Source organism: Marmota monax, unplaced genomic scaffold (genome assembly GCF_021218885.2).
Source record: "Marmota monax isolate L192 unplaced genomic scaffold, Marmota_monax_Labrador192_F-V1.1 WCK01_AAM20220418_F8-fsc00160, whole genome shotgun sequence".
NCBI classification, from domain to species: Eukaryota; Metazoa; Chordata; class Mammalia; order Rodentia; family Sciuridae; genus Marmota; species Marmota monax.
Genome location: NW_026694183.1, coordinates 941,576 through 960,311, shown reverse-complemented (window position 1 = coordinate 960,311; position 18,736 = coordinate 941,576). Strand labels below are relative to the sequence as shown.

Genomic DNA, 18,736 nt, shown 5'->3' with positions numbered 1-18,736 from the left:
AGCCCTATTTTGTATTTAGAGGCAGGGTCTCACTGAGTTGCTATAAGTGCCTCATATTTGCTGAGGCTGGCTTTGAACTCTAATTCTTCCTGCCTCAGCCTCTTGAGCTGCTGGGATTTCAGGCATGTGCCACCAAGCTGGCAGGACCTTACTAGTTTTTGCATGTGCTAAAATGGTGTGGTTTGGTGTGTAGAGTTCTGAAGAATTTTGTATACATATACAAAATTTTGTTTACATATCCACATGTAAAAGTTCACCACAATTAGGATGCCAAACTGTTGGTGCCAACACTAGGAAATGTCACATCCCCCAACGCAAAGCCATAGCAACCATCGATCACTTAACCTCCCTCCATAATGTTGTCATTTCACGAATGCTATTAAATTAGAATCGTAACATATATAACTTTTATTCACTCAGTAAATTGCCTTTTAAGATCCATCTAAGTTGTTGGGTGTATTGTTAGTAGGATTTTGTATGGCTGAACCGTGGTGTTTCTCCACTGTTGATAGACGTTTGAGTTTCCACTGTTTTGCTGTCATGAATTCAGATGCTGTGAACAGCTATGTATCTAATTTTGTGTGAACATTAAGTTTTTAGGTCTCTGCGATAAACACTGAAGAACACAACCGTTGGTTCATAAGTGTGTGTTTATAAGAAACTGTCAAGCTACTTTCCACAGTGGCTGTATACATCCCCACTAATGAAGTGTGAGCACCCCATTGTCCCATGTCCTTTCTAGCACTTGGAACTTCACTGAGTTAGCCTTATTGGGTGTGTGGTGGAATATAATCATGGCCTTAACTTACATTTCCATGATGCAAATGTCTGTCAACACCTTGACATCTACTAGAAACCATGAGACGATAATTTTTTTGTTTTAACCCAATTTTTGAAATTCAAAGGCATAGCCTACCATATTTGATATTTGCCTCTTTTGTTGCTTTTATTTTATTCCCAATGATACATTTCCTTCCATTATTTCCTCTTTTTCAGAACATCAATTTGAATGTCTGCTTGAAAAAATTTCTAGATTTCCTAGGAACAAGGATCTTGTTTTCTCTCTCCATTTATCTCCCTCGATATCATTAAGTTTATTTAATCCAGCTTATAAATGCTGAGTCCTCTAATCATCTCTGCCATGTAGAATTTGGTCCCCAATTCCACGTTGAGTGGATCCTCCTTTGAGTTTCATTGTGGTTAGCTTCTGTATGTTGCAGGCCTTGTTGTCAACACTGGGAACACATCAAAGAACCAAGCAGGTGAAGTGATGGCCTTGATGGATTATGAGGAGACGGAATCCACACAAAGCAATTCAGCTGGGGGCTGGGGATACAGTACAGTTGGTAGAGTGCCTGCCTCACCTGTACAAGGTCGAGGGTTCCATCCCCAGCACCACCAGAAAACAAACAAAAAACCTCCACAATTCAGATGATAAAAACTAGGAAGAAATATAAAGTCTGGTGCATTCATTGATTGTACTCAAAGGCGTATTTTAGTAAGTGTTCAGGGAAGACTTTTCTGGGCAGATGGAATTGGAGCCAGGACTTCAGTGTATGGAAAGGAGAGATATTTGTAAGTCTAGAACACTACAGGGTTGTTTCTGTTTTTTCTAGGATACTGCATTTCTCTTTTCTTTTTTTTAATGTTGGTGGGGATCAAACTCAGGGCCATATGCATGTGAGGCAAGCACTCTACCATCTGAGCTATATCCCCAGCCCAGGACACTGTATTTCTAAAAGAAACTTTCCTGGAGGGAACATAATAACGCTAAGAAATCAAACAAGCTAAATGTGCTGGCATATGCCTATAATCTCAACAATTCAGGAGGCTGAGGCAGGTGGACTTCAAGTTCATGGCCAGCCCTGGCAACTTAGTGAATCCCTGTTTCAGGATAAAATTTAAAAGGGCTGGAGTTGTTGCTCAGTGTTACAGTGGCCCATTACAAAAACTAATAAATTCCTGTACAGAAGTTAGAAAACACATCTGAGCAAAATGAAAAAATCTCAAATCACCATAACTGTACCTAGGAATCAATAACAATATATTCTCCCAAAATGTTCAAATGTATGTCAGAGTACCTTATAAAGGGAAATGAGACGAGTCTTTTATATTTACTGTGTGGTGACCTTCTGTATCAATCATCTAAAACTATTTTTCTAAAGCCAAAATGTTTATGATAAGGTAATTAATGATTACACATGTTAACTTGAGAATCGCAAAATAGTTTTTTTCTAAGTAAACAATTATTCTCTACCTCTAGTACAAATCCTCATGCTATTAAACCAATCGCAATTAAAAAAAGAAAGAAAGAAACCAAACCTGATTGCTACCAGCGAGATGACACACACTATCTGCCGGTTTTTTTTTTTTTTTGGTACTCTGAAAATACAGTTAAATTTTATACTGACAACTGTAATACAGGCTTTTTTGTGTCCTTATTTCTGTCCCTGGGCACTGGGAATCGAACCCTTACTGCTCCTCCACTCAGCCACGTCCCCAGTCTCCTAAGTTGCTGAGGCTGGATTTGACCTTGTGCTCCTCCAGCCTCCGCCTCCCGATCCGCTAGGATCACAAGAAGGGCCGGCGCCCGCCGGAGGTTAAGTGGGCTTAAAAACAAAGGCAGAACCTTGGTACCGACGCAAGGCGTTAGGACCGCGGCCTCCTGACGGCCAGTCCCCAGAGCCTGCCGCCATTTCGGCTTGCTTCCGGAAGGACCGACAATCTGCAGCTCCTGACCCTCAGCCCCTTCCCCGCTGGAGGCAGCTGCACAGCCCGGAGCAAGAGCCCGCGATTCACAGGCCCCCGCCCATTCCGGGCTTCGCCTTGCACCGAATCCTGGTTCCTAGCGCTCCACGTACGCCTGCGTCACAACCCAGAATGCCCTCCTTGCCCGGTGCGCACGCCCTTCTGTGCGTCTCGCGCGCCGACCCGGCATCTCTTCCGGGTCGCGGGCGCTAGCGTGCCCTGTGTACGGATCCGCCGTCCTCCACGATGGCCGCTCCCATGGCGTCCCTAGGGAGCCGCCATCTTTCTTCCTCCCCGGCCGGACGCGCAAGATGCCGCCGGCGCCCGGTCGGTCTCGGGCAGGCACTGGCCTCCGAGAACGTTCGCGGTTAGCACGGCGTCGCAGACCGTCCCGGTCAAGCGGAAGGATGAAGCCTTGAGGGGCGGGAGGGGTTTGCCATCTTGGGTCCCGGAGTCCCTCTCGGCAGAAGGCCGCGGTGGGCGTGGCCTCCTCGGTACTGTGCAACTGCCTCCATCCCCTCTGCCCCTTCCCGGCGTCGCGGCCGGCGCTGGGACTTCCGGGTGTGGAGGCGTCGGGCAGGTGAGCGGCGACGCCGGAGTGGCGGGAGGCAGGCGAGCGGGGACCCCCGTGTGGGGTGGGCCGCGCCGGACCAGGGTCTAGGACCCCACCCAGGGCCCGACCTGCGGGCGGATGGCACCGTCGCCTTAAGCTGGCGCAGAGGCGTCGCTGGTCTGGCTGCTGGGGAGGCGAGGCCGAAGGAGGCAGGGGCCAGCAGGAGGCCAGCCTCAGCAGCTCAGCCCCAAGTAAAAATAAAGGGTCGGGGGCGTGGCTCGGTGGTTAAGCGCCTCTGGGTTCCGTCCTCGTACGGGGGCGGGGGAGTTTGTGGTGGGCCACTGAGGCAGCAGGCGGTTCCAGGCCCCTGGAGGTGGTTCCCGGCGGTCCTGCCCTCGCTCCTCCAGTCTCCCCCGACCCTGCTTTTGCAGTTATTTGTGGCGCCAAGCTGGACCCTGGAGCTATCCCCCTGACCCCGGTTGATGCTTTTTCATTCCCTCTTTCCCTTTGAGCTGTCGAAGTTTCTTTTTAGACTTTGTTGAGGTTTAATTGAAGTACTATAAGGCTCGCCTCCTGAACCACTCCAGGGGTTGACGGTGTTCCAAGGTCGTGCAGCCATGGCCACAGTCGGATTTTAACCCCACCGACGGTCCCCAGGCCGCAGTCCCTTCTCAGCCCAGGCACAACGGCGGACCTTCCTGCCTCCCCAGCCCGCAGCCTGGACTTTGCTTCCGTGTCTGGTGCTGGGGATGGAGCCAGGGCCTGGGCGCGTGGGGCCAGCACGACCCCTGACCTGCGCCCCGCAGGTTGCCTGGGCCGCTGAGTAGCTGCGGTTACAGGTGTGGCCTCCTGCTTGACTCACGAGGGCCCTTTGTCTGGTCTGTTTCACGCAGCATTTTGATGTCGCCCTTTGGTGTGAAGGAGCGGTTCCTTTTCCTTAGAATTCTTTCTGCCGGTGGGTGGATTCGCTGCTTGGTCAGCACTTTTGGCTACTGAAGTCCGACTCCTGTGAACACTGTTGATCAGGTCTTTGTGTTCACAGATATTTTTCTTTCGCTGGGGCACATCTCTAGAAGTGGATTATGCAGTTGGTATATGTTTAACTTTTTGAGAAACTCGGGAGCGTTTGTTTCCCAGAGTGGTTGTACTTGGCCTGTGGTATCAGGAAGACCATGGGCAGCGTCTCTTTGGGGGGGTTCTTCCTGCCCAGGGGAATCCAATTCACCCTAAAACTTAAAATCTCAAATAATTAGCAAATAACATAGCACAAATACTCAGAAATATATTTACAAGAAAGCAAAGCCCCTGATAGAGCTCGTCCACATGGGCTCTGGAACTAGACAAAGGGAAAATGGCTCTGGAGGTTTATTTAAGGGGGTCCATCAAAGGCAGGGATAAGGTTTCAAGGGCAGAGTCTTTGTAGTCCAAAGGTTGAAGGACATCTTGGCAGGTCACACCCATCTCAGGTGCTGGGTGGATCTTTGGCCAAGCTTGAGGGGGAAGTTCAGTGTATCAGGTGGTCATGCTCTGTGGGGGGGCGGGGTGTGCCATAGGGAGTTCCCAATGCCAGACTGATCCCCTGGGGAGGCTGATATGCTCAGTAGTCCACACACAGCCCAGGGACAGCTTGTGACAATGTGGGAGTTCAGCATTTCCACAGCCATTCTTTGTAGGCTTTGTAAGAGGCATAAAGCAGTATTTTGTGGTTTTGGTCTGTGTCTAATATTGGCTGACTATGGTAAGCATTTTGTCATGTACTTGCCCTTGTGTATCATCTTTGGTGAATATGTCTTTAGTCCTTTGCCAGTATTCTGGAGAGGTTTATTTTTGTATTGTTGATTTTTGAGAATTCTTTATATAGCCTGTATACTTATTCTATGCTTTGCAAAGGTTTTCTCTCAGTTTTTGGCGTTTCATTCTTCTTAGGATTTCCCATATAGAGATCATATTGTCTAGGAATAAGGACAGTTTTACTATGCATTTCCAATCTTGATGCCTTTACTTATTTGTAACCTTACCAAACTAGTTAGACTTTCTAGTATAGTGATGTATGGAAAGGTTGAAAGCAACTTTGTTCTCAACTCTAATGGAAAAACGTTCTGGATTTTTACTATTAAGTTTGTTGTTAGTTTTGGTTTTTCATAAATACCCTCTATTAGTTTGAGTAAGTTCTCATCTGTTCTTAGTATTCTGAATGCTTTACTTATGAATTAATTTTAACATTATACACTGCAGGGAAGCGATGGCCTCATTGTGGGGTTCTTCTTCATGCCATTGAGAGCATAAGCCACCTGAGAACTTAAAGTCTAAAAAATTAGTGAAGGGGCTGAGGTTGTGGCTCAGCAGTGGAGCACTCGCCTAGCATGTGAGGCTCTGGGTTCGATCCTCAGCACCACATATGAGTAAATAAATAAAGGTATTGTGCCAACTGCATCTAAAAAATATTAAAAAAATAGTGAAGAACAAAAGACAAAAAGGATAGAAATATATTTCCAAAAATGGAGCCCTGATAAATCCAGTCCACACAAGAGGCTGAGTTAGACAAAGAAGGATGGCTCCAGGGGTTTACTCAAGGGAGGACATCAAAGGCAGGGATGAGGTTTCAAGGGCGGAGTCTTTCTTGGTTATATCTTGCAGTCAGCAAGTTGATTGACATCTTGACAGGTCACACCCATCTCAGGTGCTGTTTGGGACAAGGCAGAGCAGGGTAGGAATTCATAATGTGTGAGGGCAGTTAACCAGAGCACGTGTCCACTGCCTTTCCCAAAGCCTACGTGTTCCTGTTTACTAGGCTTCATGTGTGGTGGCCCACACGCAGCCCATGGATGACTTGCAGCAATATACCACCCAGGACTCCCACAGTCCCTCTTAGCCATAGTTTATAATTCTTGGTAGATTGTGCCTCATAATGTTCTGACACATTCTGATTAATTCATCAGGTCAATGTAAAAGCAGAACATGCAACCTGTATTGCTGGCAGCAACACAGATCTAAATGTGTTGCCACATCTCAACTCTGTGGGAAGCCATCCTGACACGTGACTGGGTGACTGGGCGACTCCCATTAAGGGTCTGAGGCTTCTGGCTGTGTCGGAATTTTCCCGGCCCTTTCCTGATGAGAGAACCCGTCCGTGTGGAGGTGTGACTGACCACTGACCCCGGGGGCCCAATCACTGACCCTGACCTTGGAGTGCAGTCCCCCCTCAACCTTCATTGGATGGAATTCTCCCCTGAATTTCTTGTTCCCCAATAAAAGGCTACTCCCTGGCGTGTTCACTCTCTCTCTCTCCTGCTAGCCCTGAGTAATCCTTGCTGCCCTGCTGGGCGGTTAGAGGTTGGAGCCAGAGAGGGGAGCCGTCTCGGACCTGGCAATAGAAATAAGGTAACTGAGTCTGTGTGTTTTATTTCGATCTCTTCTAACTAACTTTATGCCAAGAACCTCATTAATGAAACCATTGCGCAGGCCGCGTGGTAGACAACTCCAGTTGAGGGTAGGGACAGGCTTATAAAACTAAAAACTGCAAAAAGTGGGGACAGAAGACGCAACTGTAATCACAAGATACATTTCAAAAAAGTGGAAAATTATCAGGTTTTATATCAAAGAAAGTCACATCCTCAGAAATTACATTTTCAGAAGGGATGAACGAGAGGTATGAATTTATACAGCTGTGCTGTCAAAACAGGAACTTGTGGTTAGGAGGCGTAGGGGGCAGATGTGGGCACCAGGTGGGAGGGGGCCAACTTCATATAAGGTGGGGTATCTGAACAAAATGGGCTAAGTCTGTGAGGAGTTTTGAAGTCAGCCCATAACAATCAATTTTGCTGGTATGTTGTTGTTTGTCGCCTGTGTTCATGAGGGATATTGGTCTGCAGTGTTCTTTTCCTCCACTGCCTTTGGCTTTTTATCTGAATTAAAGCTTAGTGATCCTTAATGGCTTTGTAAAGCCGAATGGACCTCGGCTTTTCTACGTGAGATGAGTTTGCACATAGTATTCCTGAAGTGTTCCTAATTCAGTTACAAGTTCAACTTCTGTAGTTACTATACAGCCATTCAAATTTTTAAAAACTCTTTTCCTGTTATTTATGTCTAGACAAATGCTGATTCAAGGGACAAATGCCTAGTTATTGCCATCTATCAGAGCTGGTGACCTAATGCTGGGTTCACAAAATATGACTATTCCAATAACTTAAGAAAATGGCATAGAAAGCACAGAAACAGAAGAAGTACACTTTCAAAATCTGGGATGGCTCTGTGACCACAGGGCTCTGTGGAAAGAGACAGAACCACTGGAATTCTTTATTCTTACACAGGGGACGCACAGGGGGAGGTTCCATGGAATATTCCTTCTATCCCAAAAAGGCCAAAGGAGTAGGATTACAAAGCAACAGGTGAGTGTAGCTCAGCCCTGTTGGCTGCCAGGATTCAGCCTTTTTAATATTAATTTTGAGACACACTCTGGCAAAGTTGCTGAGGCTGGTTCAGAACTTGGGGTCCTCTTGCCTAGCTCCTGAGTGGTTGGGGTCACAGGAGTGCACCCGCTTATTTCTGCTTTTAGCTTTTGTTGTAGTGGGGACCAAAGCCAGGTATCTTCAACCACGCGACCAGCACGCTAGCTTCATAATAGAGGTTTGAAGCATGAAAAGCTAACTAGTGAGTTTTAAAATTAAAGAGACATGATTCTCAGTTACGTTTATTGCCCAGCTCAGAGATGGCTCCTCCTAGCTCCTGCCTCCAGCCACCTAATGCGGTGGCGAGGTTAACACAAGAGGCCAGCTAGAGAGAGAGAGAGAAAGAGAGAGAGAACACGCCAGGGAGTGAGCTTTTATTGGGGAGCAAACAATTCAAGGGAAAATTCCATCCAATGAAGGTCTAGGGGGGCAGCATTCCAAGGTCAGGGTCAGTGATTGGTCTTTGGGTCAGTGGTCAGGCACACCTCCACATGGACAAGCCCTCGCACCTGGGACAGGGTGGGGAAGGCTCTGACACAGTTGTGTCTAAGTGCCTCTCACCTAGCCAGGGAGGTAACTCAAATCATGTGAGAATGGCTTCCCACAAGGTATGCAAGCAAGTGCTGTGCCACTAAGCTGCACTCCGCACTCTCACAGATTTGGGTTTTTTTTTTTTTTTCTTTTTCTTTTCCTGACCTAGTTAATTTTTTTCTTGGTTGCTCTAGTTAACATTTTCATTTCTGTTGATTTTTTTTTCAAGTAAATACATTTGGGTTCACTGACTTTTTAAATTACTTTTTTGTTTTCTAGTTCATTGATTTCCACCTTTGTCTTTATTAGTTTTTTTCAGTCTGCTGCTTTGGGTTTCACTTTCTCTTTCTATAGTTTCTCTTGAGAAACTATAAAGTTTCTCAAGTGGGAAAGTTGGAGTAGTGATTTGAGAGTGCTGATATGATCTTTTTCTTTTGATTTAAAGCTATGAATTTCCTTTACTATTTTAAGAGTATTTAGGTAATGCTCTTATTTGTTTCTAGTCAGTTTAAATATTGTCCCATGTGATTTTCTTTTTAGCACAGGGTTGTTGGGAGCCGCTCTGGAAACATGCCCTGAAGTCCTGAGCAAGAGAAACTGAACACTTTTTGCCGCCCACAGTAACTTGGGCTCTGCCTCAGCTCAGGTAACGAGGCGTGGCTCCAGGAGTAGGCGTCACCTGGTGGGGTTGAGCTGCACTCACCTGTTCCTTGTAGTCCTACCCCTTGCCTCATTTGAATGGCCTCCCCAATAAAACTGGGTTCGAGGCTGCTCTCTCTCTTCCTTGCCTGCCTTGCGTCCTTTGTGAGAGCTGGGTCAGAGGAGCCATCCCAGAACCAAAGAAAAGGCATTTCTCTGTCTCTGTGTGATTGTTTCTTTTTCTTTTCTTTTTTTTTTTTTTTAAGAGAGAGAGAGAGAGAAGAGAATTTTAATATTTATTTATTTTTTTGGTTTTCGGCGGACACCACATCTTTGTTAGTATGTGGTGCTGAGGATCGAACCCGGGCCGCAGGCATGCCAGGCGAGTGTGTACCGCTTGAGCCACATCCCCAGCCCCTCTATGTGATTATTTCATGCCAGCCCCGTTCACCTGGAGTGACCCTGACTGGTCATGTGTCACGACACATGATTGTTCAAAACTGATCTCTTTGGGTTAGGTAATGTGATGTCTTTGGGTAATGTGGTCGTGCCTGTAATCCCAGCTGCTCTGGAGGTTGAAGCTGGAGTATTGAATGTTCAAGGCCAGCCTGGGCAACTTAGCAAGACTCTTTCAAAATAAAATATAAATAAATAAATAAATAAATAAATAAAAAAGGACTGGGGATGTAGCTCAGTGTTAGAGCGTCTCTGAATTTTGTCCCCAGTAGGGTGTGGGGGCTGGGGGTTGGGGGTTTGGCGGAGATCTGTCCAGAGGAGTGTACTCTTTAATATCTAAATGCTTGGATATTTCTTAAATTTTCTCCTGAAGTATTCCTAATTCAATTCTGTTGTGGTTGGTAAATATATTGGATTTATTGGTACTTGCTTTACATCCCTAGCATATGAACTTTTGTGGAAAATGTTATGTGCACTTTTTTTTTTTTTTTTTTAGTTATGCATGACAGTAGAAAGTATTTTGGCAGAATATACACACCGAGTGTGACTTATTCTATGTAGGTCCCCAGTCTTGTGGTCGTGCGTGGTGTGGAGTTACCCTGGCTGGGTATACAGATCCCAGGCTGGGGAGTTAGGTTCTGCTGCCTTTCCTGGTCCCCTCCCCTGCATGTACTCTTGAAGTTGGATGTACAGCTTGCTGCTGATGAGTGAATGTGAAATGTAAGTGAAGTTGGTACTTTTCCAGTCTCCTGTGTCCTGCTGACTTTCTACTTGCTGTGTTTATTATTCAGAGTGAGGTGCTGCCTTATTTTTGGTTTGTCTGTTTTGCTTGTCAATTCTGTCAGGTTTTGCTTCCAGTGTTCTGGTGTTCTCTTGTTAGGTGTGTTCGGTTTGATGATCATCATGTTTTCCTCATCTATATCTTTATAACTTTATTGCCAAATAGGAAAAGTCATCCAAGCCTTCATGTTCAGAGTTCCTGGGGTCTCTGTGGACATAGACTTGATTGGCTGCCTGCACGGCTGGCCTTTAGTCTCCAGCCTTGCAGAGGTCTGGCTGATAGCACTTGGTCCAGGACCCCTACCATAAATCACCTTGTTGACAAGGACACCCTCCCAAGGGCTGAGCTGCCTGGGTTAGCAAAGACCCTAATCAGGTCTGATCAAGCAAGATATTCCAAGGATTCCAAGGGCTTAGGTATTTCCTCACAGGAACTAAGGGCCAAGCCTCTCTTATGTAAAGTTAATCCTTTGTTGCACAATATGAAATCAGACGATCTTTCAAACTAAGAGTGTGTTCCTATGGAATGTACAAAGCCTTGTGAAGTGGTACATGCACACACCTGCTTTTTAAAGACAGAATGCCTAGATCCTTAGAACCTTTTGTATCTTCTTTCCTAAAATTGATCTCCCTGAGAATTCACCTGCCTCTGAGGTACTGTGCTCTGCCCCTTGTGTTGTTGTGTTTTTTTACTTCCCCTTAGTTGTCATCAACTTCTGATTTGCAAAAGAAGCTTGTCTTTCAATACAGTAGTGCCTTGTTATATTGCCCCAGGGTGTGAATCCTTTGAGGTGCAAAGTAAAGGCAAAGTGTGAAATACTTGTGTCCTTTACTTAAGCTAAATGCACAACAACAGGGATAACATCTGGACCCAGGGGGAATATACACTTAAAGTCAGTTTGCTCTTTGGCCCACAGGTCTTGCTCCACAGAATCAAGAAGAATGGAGGAGAAGAATGAAGGGAGAAGGAAGAACTCCTAGAGTGTTACCATTTCTAAGGAACCTTAAACTGGATGCCAAGGTTTCTGAACATAATGAATGACTCCAGGGCTGTAGTAGAAGAGATATAAAACTTAGAATCCTGTTATCCATCATTTCCTGGGTATAGAGGAAAATGATTGAGCCTCAGGTGACTTTTTGATTTTTGTTGTACTTTTCCTTTGTTTTCTGATAGACTTCTGGAAGCCTGAAAAAAAAAATTTGTTCAACTGAAATAATTATAAATTGAATAATTGGGTTCTGGGGAGAAATTAACTTTGAACTAACTTCAAAATTAGGGCAAATTGGGGTCAGGAATATACTGTTCCACTAAACGACTTACTGTTTCGAACATAATAATGACTTGGTGGGTCCTGCAGCTTACAATAGATATCACCTCGCATCTAACATCTCCAAGAGCCATCACAACCAGAAAAACAAAATGATGTGTATTGATTTTTGGGAAAAAGCAGACCAGTCTCTTAGGAAATTTCCTTGCTGGGGTTTCAGAGATGATCTATGGACATGGAAACTCTCTTTAACCCAAATCTTCTTAATCAGTTTTAATGATCTCTTATATTTTAGACAAATCTTGTATAATTTTTTTCTTTAACATTTATTTAAAAGCACTCTTATAAATTTAGAATATGGAGTCTGTTCATGATCTATTCTCCTGTTGACCATGAAGTCTGTTGTAATGGAGGCATGTTTAAATTGTCCTGATGTTATTTGCATATGTTGACTATTTGGAAATTGTACTAAAATGTATGAATTTTACTCCTTCTAAAATTTATTTGAGAAAGGTCTAAAGAAGTAGGCTATATGGTGAAAATTAGAAAACTTCCCTCATATTTCTTTTATATCAATGATTGGAATTTACATTCTTTTAAACAAAACTCTGTTTTTATAGGAATTGGTGACACTGGAAGATGTGGTTGTGAATTTCACCTTGGAGGAGTGGCAGCTCCTGGATCCTTCTCAGAAGAATCTGTACCAGGATGTGATGTTGGAAAATTATAATAATCTGGTCTCAGTAGGTAAGGTTAGGTCCCCTGTGTCACTTAGAAAGTCACATACTGTCCTTTGTCACCATTCAAAGCTTTGCCTTCATTGTGGTATTCTGAAGTGTTAGATTTTTAGTTCTCTAAAGTGTCATTTAGTTCCCCAAAGTGGCATTACCACTCCTGTTCTGGAAAACAAAAAAAAAAACAAAAAACTTTTACTTTGCATATGAGAAGTTTTGTCTCTCAGATATAATATTTTCCCACTTGACGTCCTGTACCCTTATTCAATGTGTCTAAGTCATCTATTTTTTTTCTTATAAACAGGGTTTCAAAATATCAAACCACATGCACTCTCTAATTTGGAGCAAGGAGAAGAACTGTGGATGATAGAAGATGAAGTCCAGAATGGACCATGTTCAGGTGAGTGTCTTAGTTCCTTTTGTGCTGCTATAAAAATACCTGAGACCGGGTAATTTATAAGGAACAGAGATATATTATTTATAGTTCTGCGGGCTGAGAAGTCCAAGATCAAGGGGTTTGTGTATGGCAAGGACCTTCATGCTGCATCATCACATGGCAGAAGGCAGAAGGGCAAGAGTGTGCAGGAGAGACAGCAAGAGGTCAGACTTGCAGCCTCATGCCCTTTTATGTCATCACCATTAATCCAGTCATGAAAGCCCTCGGAGCCTGGTTACCTCTGAAAGGTCCCACCTCTTAATATTGTTGCATTGGAGATTTTTAAGTTTCCAACATGAAGTTCTTGGGGACACACATTCAAACCATAGCAGTTAGTGAGAAGCAGTAGGGGAGTGGCTGTGAAAGTCATGGTCTGCTCATTGAGGGAGGTGTCACTGCTGTGAAGCATCTGAAGATACCTAAACAGCTTCTCCTCATATTTACCTCCCCATTTGGGAACTTTTATTTTTAAGGTGTTTAGTTTTAAATATGTGCCTCCATTGTCTCTTTTTGGATATAGTTCTTGTTTATTTCATCTTGTATTTTTATTTTTTTCTTTGCTACTAGAATCATTCGGTTGACAATAAAGAGCTGTACCCCACTTTATGTGTTTGTGAGCTTTTCATCACTCTGACCAAAATACTTGACCAGCTTAGGGGAGGAAAGACTTATTTTGGCTCATGGTTTCAGAGGATGCAGCTCATGGTTCACTCAAAGGCAGAAACATCCTAGTGGAAGGGTGTGGCAGAGGCAAGCTGCTTATCTCATGACAGAAGCAGAAAGAGAGGCAGGGGCCAGCAAAAATAATCCCTTCCAGAGAATGGCCTACTTCCTCCAACTTGATCCCATTTCTTAGTAGTCCATTTTGCCATTGCTGAATTAATCCATCTGATCAAATGGATTAATTAACTGATGAGTTCAGAGCCCTCATGATCCAGTCACTGCCTAAAACCCCACCTCTGAACCTTGCTGCATTGGGAACCATGCTTTCAACATACAAGCTTCTGGGAAACTTTCTAGATCCAAACTAGAACACCCACCAGATCATCTTCCAGGCATTTTTACTCCATACCATTCTCATGGAAAAATTTATTCTCTTCTTTCATAGAAATCGGGAAAGTTGATGGCCACCTGCAGGAGTACTCTCAAACCCAAAGATTCCTGAAGAGTATGCATCAATGCAGTGATCAGAATGCATTTAAAAATATCACTCATTTCAGCAAAACACATTTTATTCTACTGCAAAAGCACGATACAATTTTGAAATCAAGATTAGGTTTAGTTAACCAGAAGAGAAGACATGAAATAAATAACCCTGTTGGTTTTAATGAAGGTGAGAAAATCTACCTACACGATAAAGATGAACATACATTTACTGAAATGAAACTCACTGAAAGTACAAAATGCATAGGTATTAAATGTCAAGCGTTCAAACATCAGAAGACTCAAAAAATTGAGAAACCCCTTGCATACACTGAAGGTGAGAAAACCTTCACCAGAAAGTCTCTGCTCCCTTATCATGGGAGCATTCATACAGGAGAGAAACCTGGGAGTGGTCAAGGTGAGAAATCATCCAGAAGTGTCCTAACCACTAAGCATCAGAGGACTCATGTAGGAGACCTTCCTTGTGTACTCAGCGAGTCCAGGAAGGGTCCTGCTGTGAAGAGCAGCCTCACTGTCAGTGAGCAGTCCCAGACAGGAGAGAAATCCTATCTATGCAGTGAGTGTGGAAAGGGCTTTACAATGAAGCGCTATCTAATTGCTCATCAGCGAACTCACAGTGGAGAGAAACCTTTTGTATGCAGTGAATGTGGAAAAGGCTTCACTGTGAAGAGCAATCTCATCGTCCACCAGCGAACTCACACAGGGGAGAAACCCTATATATGCAGTGAATGTGGAAAAGGCTTCATCATGAGGCGCTATCTAGTTGTGCATCAGCGAATTCACACTGGAGAGAAACCCTATGTTTGTAATGAATGTGGAAAAGGCTTTACTGTGAAGAGCAATCTCATTGTGCATCAGAGATCTCATACAGGGGAAAAATCCTACATATGCAGTGAGTGTGGAAAAGGCTTCACTGTGAAACGCACTCTCATCATACATCAGCGGACTCACACAGGAGAAAAATCCTATATATGCAGTGAGTGTGGAAAAGCCTTCACCACCAAGCGCACTCTTGTTATACACCAGCGAACTCATACAGGAGAGAAACCCTATGAATGCAATGAATGTGGTAAAGCCTTCAGCCAGAAGATATGCCTCATACAACATGAGAGATGTCACACAGGAAAGACTCCCTTTGTATGTACTGAGTGTGGGAAATCCTATTCACACAAATATGGCCTCATTACCCATCAGCGAATTCACACAGGAGAGAAGCCCTATCAGTGCAGTGAATGTGGGAAAGCCTTCACTACAAAGTCGGTGCTCAATGTACACCGAAGAACTCATACTGGAGAGAGGCCCTACGGATGCAGTGATTGTGAGAAAGCCTTCTCCCACTTGTCGAACCTTGTTAAACACAAGAAAATGCACACCAGAGAAACGGATCGATTCATTCAAGTTGAAAATTCTTTTAATAGAGAGTCACAGCACATCACTTAGGAGTGAACTCATGCATCCCCAAAACACTGTGCAGGGTGGAAATGTCTTCTGTGGCAACTCAGACTTCACTAAACATCTGTGTCTCTGGCCGATTGGAATGTAATCACGGCACAGCCAACTGGGTGCCCTCAGAAGGATCTTCCCAGGAGATATGCCTGGTTGCAGTAAATATGATAGTGCCTTTGGTGATCCTTTACCTCTCATTTTCTGTCAATAAAAACAGATAAACTCAGATATACTTAGTATGGAGATCCCCTGTGCAAAATCTCTAGCTCATAATCTGGAAAGGCTATAACTAGATAAATTCTGTGAATGTAGAGACTAAGAAAGTCATCTTTGGAAAGACTTTATTTTCAGGGCTCTTCATGAATTATTGGCTTATTAGTTGGCAGAAATAACAGTGACCATAACAAAGCCTTTACCCAGAAATAAGACCTCGATTAGTGTCAAGTGTTTACACTGGAGAATAACTTTATGGTAATAAATACAACAAAATTTAGTAACACATACTGCTTTATGATTTGTCAGGAAATCAAATAGAAAATAAAAATTCTCTGAACATGTTAAATATAGACCACCTTTGGCAAAATATTGGAGAGCCTGAAAACAGTGAAGTCCAACATTTAAGTGCTTTTGAGTCTAACCTCCATGTGTCAGACAATACGCCCTGTGTACATTTCCAGGCAGGCTACCTCGTACCCCATGTCTAGTTGCTTTGCCAATGAGTCCATATTTTTTTTTCCATTGATGCTGGATATCAAACCCAGGGATTTCAAGCATGCTAGGGGAAAGTGCTGTACCACTGAGCTATACTCTCAGCCCAGTTCCATAATTTAGAAAAACTGCTTTCTCTGGCACTGATTATTATTGTAAGAAATATCTTTGGTCTTTGTCCCAGATTCCTTGCAGGGAGCTAAAAACCTTGCCTTGGAGTTTCATAAATGACAGGGATGTCTTGTTATTCACGAGGTCCTTTTAAGCACACCTTAGTACATCCTAATAAGGTGATAGAGGGAGGAACTGGTCACCATAAAGATCAAATGATTATAGGGTAGAATCCTGGGCAGAGGGTTCTGAAGATTGAACTCCTGAATAATGAAACTGTATGCCGGCTGATGATTGGCTCACAGCGGCCCCAGCAACATCTAGCTGATTGGCTCCTCTGCGGTGATGCTCATTGGGCTGTTTACGTCTGAGGAACAGATAGGGAGAAAGGACGGATGCACATGTCAGGAGGATAGAACGGCTATAATGACTTTTTGTTGTTCCCTTTTTATTTCATTCTGTCTCGGTTTTGTTTGGCGTCATCTTGTTGGGTTGTATTATAGTAGAAATACAGGATCAGAAATTAGTAAAAAACAAACTGAAAGAGTGTTAAGTAAATTGTTAGAGGAAGGAGGCATCTCAGTAAAATCAAGAACAATCAGGGCATACGTTGATACAATACAAAAATGTAGCCCATGGCTTTTTAAGGGGAGAGAGGGGCTTGTGGAAAGCCGGTGGTGGCAGTTGAGGCTCTGAGGGTTTTTCCTGAGAGGCTGTTTTGTTTGGCGTGTGTGGTTCTAAAAATAAAGTTAGTTTCTTTTGACAAGTGGCTCCTGATTGTGCCCAGCCAGACTGCGGCAACTGTAGAGTGTCCAAATTGGTGAAAAGACCTGTGTGCTGAAAGGTTCTCACACTCCAGCTCCATGGGTACAGAGGCTTCTGAGCTCTGGGCCCTTCCACTCTTTGTATCTTTTTGTCTGACTGTTCATTTGTATCCTTTATAATAAACGGTTAAATTTAAGTAAAATTTCTCAGATTTTTGTAAACATTCTAGTAAATTATTGCATATGAGGAGTATCATGGGGCCTCTCAGTTTAATGCCAGGTTAGATGTACAGTTAGCCTGAGACTTGTGACTGGCATCCGAAGTGAAGGTGGTCCTGCAGCACTGAGCTCTTGCACTTGTGGAGTTTGCACTAACTTAGAATACTGTCAGAACTGATTATAGGATGCCCACTTGGTGTGGGAGAGTTGTTGAGGTTGTGAAGTTGGGACCCTAGCAACTTGCTGGTGGGAACATGAGAAATGATGTGGCAACTGGAAAATAATCTGGCAGTTTCTTCAAGGTTAAGCACAGAATTGTCACATGGCCCAGAATTCTACTCCTAGATTTATACTCAAGAGAAATGAGAACTCAAGAATGTTTGCTGTTCCTTAAATTTGAGGCCACATACTGAGGCCTTATCTCAAAAAAAGGGGGGGCTTGGTGGTCAGTGGTAGAGCACCCTGGGTTGTCCCAAAGTACAAAAAAAAAAAAATGAAAAAAAAAATTAAATGTTCATTAGCTGAGGAATGGATTAGTATATTCAAGTAGTCAAGCATTGGGTGGCAATAAAAGGAATTATGAACTGATATGTCCTAAAACAAATGATCTGTGGAGAGCCATTCTCGCACGTGATTGGGCACCTCCCGGATTGGGTGTGAGGGGCTCTGGCCAAACTGTGTTGGAGCTTTCCCCACCCTCTCCAGGTGCGAGAGCCTGTCCATGTGGGGGTGTGACTGACCATTGACCCTGAGGCCAATCACTGACCCTGACCTTGGAATGCTGCCCCCCTCGACCTTCATTGGATGGAATTTTCCCCTGAATTTCTTGTTCCCCAATAAAAGGCCACTCCCTGGCATGCTCTCTCTCTCTCTCCTGCTAGCCCCTGCTAGCCCTGAGTAAGCCTTGCTGCCCTACCAGGTGGTTCGAGGTGAGAGCCGTCTTGGACCTGGTCACAGAAAAAGGTAATTGAGTCTGTGTGTTTTATTTTGATCTCACTAGTTAACTTCTGTGCCACGAACCTCTTTAATGAAACCAGCGTGCTGGTCACCTGGTGGAATGATCCTTGCAAATATGCTGAATAACCAGTCACCAAAGATGACATATTATTTGGTTGCATTAATACGAAATGTCCACCATAAGAGCTAGTGGAGAGAATGGTGGGAAGAAATGGGGAGACACTGCTAATGGGTATACAATTTATTTTCAGGATGATGGAAATGTTCTAAAATTGATTGTGGTAATGGTTGTACAACTCTTAAGAATCACTGAATTGTATAGTGTAAGTGGGTGAATTTTACAATATGAATTATATTAATAAAGCTATTATATTTTTTAAAGATCTCTTTCATTATTAATCTGATTAATCAGCTATGCAGTTTTATCGTTACAGAGTCTTCAAGTGGCTATTCTGTAATGTACTAAATTATTCACATTTGAGTTTCATTGAAATTGTTCTTACCCGTCTCTGGGAAGGCCCCGATTCCCTGTCTTAGGTCGCACAGCAAGCGTGAAAGTTGCCCGTCACTGGGTACTACAAGATCAGCTCAAGGTGTTATGACCTATCAAGACATTATTGCGGTAAACGCTTAACCGTCTCCACCTACGGGACCCATGACCGTCACCGCCGAATGGCAGATGTGATTGGACCGAGAGATTAGACAGCAAAGATCCTAATACAGGAAGGCAAGAGGGAGAGGTATGCATAGAGAAAAGATATGGCAGGAGTTCTT

At 43.9% G+C, this 18,736-nt stretch overlaps 1 protein-coding gene across 1 annotated transcript; it reads left to right on the top strand.

The window, feature by feature from the left end:
• The first annotated feature begins 7,081 nt into the window (after positions 1 to 7,081).
• Znf614 (zinc finger protein 614) lies at positions 7,082 to 15,431 on the top strand. The gene is made up of 6 exons (XM_046466070.2): positions 7,082 to 7,689; positions 8,826 to 8,926; positions 11,073 to 11,284; positions 12,044 to 12,170; positions 12,462 to 12,557; positions 13,702 to 15,431. Exons 3-6 carry the CDS (start codon positions 11,270 to 11,272, stop codon positions 15,195 to 15,197), a joined length of 1,734 nt encoding a protein of 577 aa, XP_046322026.1. The 5' UTR covers positions 7,082 to 7,689; positions 8,826 to 8,926; positions 11,073 to 11,269; the 3' UTR covers positions 15,198 to 15,431.
• Positions 15,432 to 18,736: the final 3,305 nt, after the last annotated feature.